The following is a 7028-nucleotide window of genomic DNA, read 5'->3' as shown; positions in this document are numbered from 1 at the left end:
TGAAATCCCATTCATTTTTTCTATAGGGAAATAGATTTTTAATATAATTTGAAAGATTTTTAAAACCTGTTTTGAGCTCCAAGGTTCTTGATCGGTGGGAAATGCTTTTCTTAGAATTTGTAATGCAAAAACTACATTACCCATGATACCTTGCAGAAAATTCCACCAATGAGAGAGCAAGTGAGCAAACTTTGGCAAAAGAGCTTGCAGAGAACATCCACTGCATGAATCATCACAAATAACTTAATCTTCTGGTGTACCTACTCTTAAAATAGCTAAATATTTTAATACATATGAATATTTTCACAAAATTGGAAATATGTTGTTTTTATAGCTATAATTAAAATTTTAAATAAATTAGTTTTGTTTTACCAGCGTTTTTAATTTAAGTCATTCGCAATGCTTCATTGGAGTGTAGTTCTTTCCCTCACTAAATCCAGCACACCAGTCTTGTACCTTTGTCTTTATGTCTGATCTTCGAATACCTTATGTACATTAAATAAAAGTTTGTGTTGATGTGATTCACCTCGTAGCTGGTTGATTTGATTCATGGCTTGCAATAACAAAATCAATTCTTTTAAAATCCCTATTGGAAAAAGTGAATGGAAAAAATACTTCCGGAACCAACGGCACTGAAAAATTGGAGTTCTGAAAACAGAGAGATTTAGTCAGTAGACTAAAGAAGGACAAAGGCAGATATTTCCATAATCTTTAATTCTGAAAAATAGATCTTTAAATAGTTTTACAAATATTATATAATTTCTGACATCTTTAAGTAAAATGTAAATAATGCCACAAAACCGATAAATACAGTAAGTTGAATGGGAAACTGAGTATTACTGCATAAAGCACACATAAGGACTACATAAACTGGCATAAACATTGCAGAGAATAGACTTAATTTGTTCGAATGGAGCCTTCATAAAAGTACTCAACAGCCTTATAATGTATGCTAGATGGAGAAATACAGTGTACAATGTGACCATTAAATACTCGATTATGTTGGGACAGACACTTCTACATTTACAGTGAGAAACATGTAACTGACCATATGAATGAATACAAAACAGTTATCATGAACCGCTATGGACCTGAAAGTACATTTTCCTGATGTTTTAAAGACCTTAACCCAGTTGTAAAGTGTATGTTTCTATGGGTGTGTTTGTGTGTACCTTCCACTCACAGAACTTCCTCCTCCGTCTCAAACCTTATCAGGCCGCGTTTGTCTGATTGCCTTTGGTTGAGTCACTGCATACCTGAGTATAAAGCAAATTCATCTATAGTTTCCTCACTTCCATGCCTATAATGATATGTTTATTTGAATATGTATGTGTGTATAAAGGAAAAAAAAGAGACTGAATAGGAGCTATCCGAGCGGGAATGTGTGAGTCTCGATATATTTGTTAAAATGTTCCAGTGTAGGCAGTATAGAAAAACCCATCTGAAAGTGTTAAATATGGGCTACAAAGATCAATTTTGTCACGTCCTATGTCCACTTCCTCAAACGAAGCTCGACCTATTGAATAGCTGCATCCTTTCTAGTCTTTTAGGGACTATTCAGGGTCACAACTGATTGTGTTCTTCATTTCAGGACTTTCTTACTTCGCTTTCTTTTAGATGCTTCCAAAACTTGTTTTTGAGTGACATTCTCATTCCCCCTGTTTGTTTTCATCTGTCATTGTCCATCATGCTCCAGGGATGGAAGTGTGTTGGATCCAACACATGAGTCCCAACCCAATGCAGCAGAGAGGAATACCAGTGTATCCCCACAGCCTGATGTCCAACTGTCCCTCCCCAGCTAGAAAGTACCCTGAGTGGGCCGAACGCCCAGTGAGCCAGCCAGTGCTGGTCCACGGCTGCGTAGCAGGAGGAAACCACGCCATTGACCACCACCGTGCCATGGCGGGTAAGCGGCGCAAAAACCCCCTTGTCCTCCTGTATTTGGATCCTAGTGACCCGGGACAGTTGTCCCTGCTGTCCTGCTCCTTGTGTGGACACAACACACAGACCTGGTAGCACGTCACTAGCAAAAACAGACTTCAGCTCTGTACTCGCTACTGGCCCTGAGCAGTTCCCTTTGGATACAAACAGGAGATGCGCCGCAGTCAAGCTCAGTTTAGCACCCGAGTCAGTCTCGATGGCATAGAACTGCTTCTCTGCAGAAGGATCGCGGTCTAGGAAGGCGATGACTTCACTGTAGATGAGCGGCCCACTTCCATCGCTCTCTGATGAAGCGAGTACTTTCTCTCCAGGCTGTAAGCGGTCCATAGTCTTCACGCTTCCATCCTCAATGGTGACAAGAGCCGATGCGGGAAAACAGCCACCAGTTTTTGCAGCCACAGAGTGCTCTGAAAGAGAAATATAATGACAAACTAACAATAAAATTGTCCCGTTTCTCTCCTTGATTTGCACAGTAGCCTAACATAATTCCAAAGGTCTTGTGTGTTTATTAAAGCTCAGGTTTGGATTGTTCAGATGGCACAGTGCCTTTCTCAGATTAATCTTCAATCTTTAAAACACACACACCCAAGCACAAACACACTCCCCGTTCTCATTGTAAACCCATAAAAATCCAATCAAACAGAGAGTTGCAGTGGTAAAATAACCTGAGGTGTGCAGGCAAACATTTCAAGCACCATCCTTCAAGCTAATTCGTTTTTCGGCAAGACTCTATAGTCAGCAGGTAAAAATGCAATAAAAGCTAATAAATAACAACTTGATTGAATCCCAACTCCCTGTGACTTCTGTCCAACAGAAGGTTTGGAGTGATGTATGCACTACAAAAGCCGGAATGAGTCTTAAGTCTCTGTTGAATCCTACACAAATATTTGGGAAAGGTAAGTACCAAGGCCAGGAGATAAGACAGGCTGATATAAGAGATCTGAGAAAAGGGGACAACAGAGTTGCCGTCTGGAAAACAAAGGGCTTGGTTAATCATCTCACAGCACTTTAGCAGGCAGTCCTACTTCTTAAGGCACATTCTCTCTCTTACATATACACACACACATGCATACATATTTACTCTTATGCACTTCTAGCATATGAATGTGTTCTCACAAGTCCAAATACTGTTTTGTTTATATTTGAGTTCTGAAGAACTTATTTTACATGATATTTCGTAATCTGGTTAACTGTATCTTTTTTTATATATATAAACTGAAGTACGTGCATGAAATCTTACAATAACAGTTGAAGAAGCCAACTGAAGAACACACCTATAGAGGACTTTGATAGAGTAGAAGTAGACAACAGATCTTGCTTGTGTTTGCATGCTCTATCAGAAAGATAACAGAAGGGCCTCAAAATATGTCCACACACAGGTCTCATTTCTCTTTAGCAGTGGAGAAATACTCTACAGACATTTGGAAAAATAAATACTTTATAGTCAGACCTTCAAAACTGTAGACCTTTATCTGCACTGCCTATGCAGGAAGATATGATGAATTCTGAAGAACTGATTAAAGTAGAGTAAGTTATCAAGTTGAAGTTCCAGATTCATAATGGTAGCTAGGTGATGAGATAAATAATCCAAAACATTTGCAGAAAGAAGCATCACAAAGAAAAGGTGTTGCAAGGTGTTAAATTAATTTACTTCATTATCTTCAATGAGAAGACAATGTGTGCAACAGGTCGTTTTTAGCATCCGAAAAATACAATTTCAGGTCAAGAGACAAGAAGAGACAATAAATGGGTGCACTTTTACTTTCCTTGTTGTCTGGCCAATAATTTGGTCTCTGGTGATTCAGGTAGAGGCAGGTGTTTAAGGTTTAATGATGTGGTCGGTTACCTGTTGTTACCTTCATCCCAGGTCTACCACTTATCTCACCCAAGTTAATGAGAAATGACCATCTTCACCACAATAGGACACACCTGATTTAACTGCACACTGAACGCATATAAACCTTTCAGGCTGGAGTCTCTCAGTTTAAACATCAGAGATCAGACTGGACAGTTTTACACCATCAATCATAACCCTGCTTTTTAATTCACACAATATTCCACTTTTCCCCTTTTAGATGTTGTGAACTCAACTATATTCAGTGAATAAAGTCTCTGGCTGAATGTTACATTATATTACTCTGTATATCACATTGGTTACATTTCATATAGTTGTATTGTAAATAAACAGATGTATGTAGTCTCAGCCCTACCTGACTTGACGCTGCAGTGGATGTAAGATTTGGACTCATAGTAGACCCAATCAAATCCGGCCTCCACCGCGAGACGTGCCAACATGCCATATTTATTACGGTCACGATCAGAGGTGGTGATATCGATAGCTCTTCCTTCATAATGCAGCGAATCTTCAAAGTGATTGCCGTCTTCATCCCAACCCTCGGTCACCCTGAGCTTCACCCCGGGCCACATGTTCATCACAGAGATAGCCAGAGAGTTCAGCTTATCTTTACAGCGCTGTGAACGCAACAAGGAAAGATGTTTAGACCTGAGTTACACACGTGGAAGATGATGGCCTGCATTTACTGGAATTTTGCAAGAAATACGCAAACAGGACAAGTTATAACTCCAAAGGGCAAAACAGACTGAATCTCTCACACACACAAACACTTACATCACAGGGCAAGACAGACAGAATTGATGCAAAGGACACTGATTTCTGTTGTTGAGGTAAATGAAAACATATCCAGAGATCTGCAAATGATACTTTAAAGAGTCCAGGATCACCTCTTTAAGGAGTTTAAGTGTATGGCTATAACACCACAAATAATATGTGAAATAAATGAATGGGCTAAATCTTTAAATCTTGTTTAATGTGGAAAAACTGGGATTACAGAACCTCTTTTAATTAGTTAATATAGGAATAAATTATACGATTTATTGGAAAGTGTACGGTGGAAAGCTCTGCATGGAAGATGCAAAACAGGGAAAACAAATGGAAGTTAATTACTAATTTTCAGAACTTAAATCAGATAAATCAAATAATCTTTATTTAACATACCATACAATATGCCATAGTTTTAGTTTTTAACCCAGGCACCTCTCTTTCATGCCTGAAGAGTTTGTTTTCAAAAGCACCCACGTAAAACATTACATAAGGAGAAATTATTGAATCATGAGGTGAACTGAGTGATGCTTGAACCCACAAATATATACTGACTTATTTTTACCATCCCACAGGTATTTTTCATTGACCAAGGTACAAAATGTTGAGTGATTCACTTTTACTCATTTAACCTAACCACATTCACCACCCTTTAGAATACACAAGACAAATTTGCTTTTAACAGCAAATTTATATTTCAGCATGGAAACAAGAGTATATTGCCAAAGCACAGATATCCTACTGTAACGAACCACAATTTCAGGCAATATCGGTTTCATTATTTGGAAAGGAAATAAGAGTCATAAGTTCAGATTCATGAGTCATTCAAGATTTATTTATAAATTGTTTAAATAAACCACAAACTGAATGGAAAGTTTACTTATTTTTGAAACTATTTCCATTTATGACTAATACTCTAAGGTTAGTATTAGAGTGAGTTAACATGAAAAAATTAAATAAATATTAAGTTTTATTTTTTTTTATGTTCACATTGACATTGTACATAAAAGAACAAGTATTTGACAGGTCCTAGATTTTCCCAGATATGTAAGTTCCACAGAGAACCATCATAAGATCATCATATGCCCTAGTCATTTAGCAAACAATCTGTTTTCTGCTTTGAAGAACTAAGAAACCAATATGCTGATCTAAAAAGACCAGCGATGTAACATTAATAACTTATTTAAATCCCCAAAGATACAGCCAAACTCAAGAACCCAAATGTAAGGTTTTTTAAAAACATAAGATTCTCTGCAGAACCCGAAAGCCATCGAAGAAGCTGTTTTATTAAGCGATATTAAGAGACAAACCTCTGTCAGCAATCAATTCCTCTGAAAGCTGTGAAGATCGATAGGAGCGCGTCGGTGGGACTGAGCAAAGGGCACAACGCGGAGCAACAGGTTTAATGCGCTCGCAATCGAATCAGAGCCACTGAGTGTGTTTCTAATGGGCCGATAATTGAATTCATTCGAGCTGCATTATTACCTGCGTCATGAGTCGATCCGCACCTGTGTTCTCTTCATCCTTGAAGATGATATCGGGGTTGTAGTTCGGTGTGAGCTCTTTAAAACGCTCCGAGGTCCTGGTGATCTTGCCCTCGTGTCTCCCACTGGCTCCCAGTGTCTTTTCGGCTACATTTGGACTAAACTGCTTGTAATTAAGGGGTGTCAGTTTCTTTGGAGGCCGCCTTTTCCCATGTCCCCTCCCCGGCCCACAGCCCTCGTTAACAGGTGCGAAAATCAGGGCGCAGCCGACGAGGAGCCCAAACACCACGGGGAGACGCATTCCACCCCAACCCGCCGGGCACTCCGTGCACTCCGATACGGAGTGGCACGGTGGCACAGCTCGCCGTTCAATGAGAAACTACCCCCCGGAAGATCCTTATTCCCCCCCACGGGGTAAAAGATGGGGAGGACAAAACCTCTACTTCTTTATCGCTCTTATCCTCGCCATCGTCCGTGCGTAAAACGTGCTTTACGCAGAGGCTGTCATGGAGAGACGCCGGAGAAAAGATCCAGTGATACCAAGTGTTCAGTGCCCATAGAATGCGAAACGCTGGTCTCTCGAGTAAATCACCGAAATGAGAGTAAGCAGGCAAGTCCATTTATTTATCTAATAGATTCTAGGAGCGCGAGAGACAGGGTGACTCCGATGCACACTGGCAGAGCTGTCAGACTCGGAGAAACTGCTGCGGCTGCTGTCTTTGAATGAGCACGTCCTTTGGCGCACGTCAAGTGATCTGAGTTGCCGGCGAAATGAGACCGCACCCTGCCAGTTTTTTGCCCCTCTCTATCCCTGCCTGCCACTCCTCCCCATGGGTCACATTGGGTGCGTCGTATACCCACCGGCTCCCTTTAACGCTTCACAGCGCCTGGCTGGGCAAACACAAGTCTCGCAGAAGATCTGTGGACTCAGACTCTCCCATTCATAGATCCACAAATAGAGAACGAGCCTGGCTGCTCCTCAA

General features: G+C 40.3%; 1 protein-coding gene across 1 annotated transcript; it reads right to left on the bottom strand.

Moving 5' to 3' along the window:
* Window positions 1–697: 697 nt before the first annotated feature.
* On the bottom strand, window positions 698–6904 carry ihha (Indian hedgehog signaling molecule a). Its single transcript, XM_059499720.1, has 3 exons — window positions 6047–6904; window positions 4152–4413; window positions 698–2348 (listed from the first exon to the last, which is right to left on the bottom strand). Exons 1-3 carry the CDS (start codon window positions 6344–6346, stop codon window positions 1669–1671), a joined length of 1242 nt encoding a protein of 413 aa, XP_059355703.1. The 5' UTR covers window positions 6347–6904; the 3' UTR covers window positions 698–1668.
* Window positions 6905–7028: the final 124 nt, after the last annotated feature.

The sequence above is a fragment of the Carassius carassius genome, chromosome 19, assembly GCF_963082965.1.
Source record: "Carassius carassius chromosome 19, fCarCar2.1, whole genome shotgun sequence".
NCBI lineage: Eukaryota > Metazoa > Chordata > Actinopteri > Cypriniformes > Cyprinidae > Carassius > Carassius carassius.
This window is presented reverse-complemented; position numbering and strand designations above follow the sequence as displayed.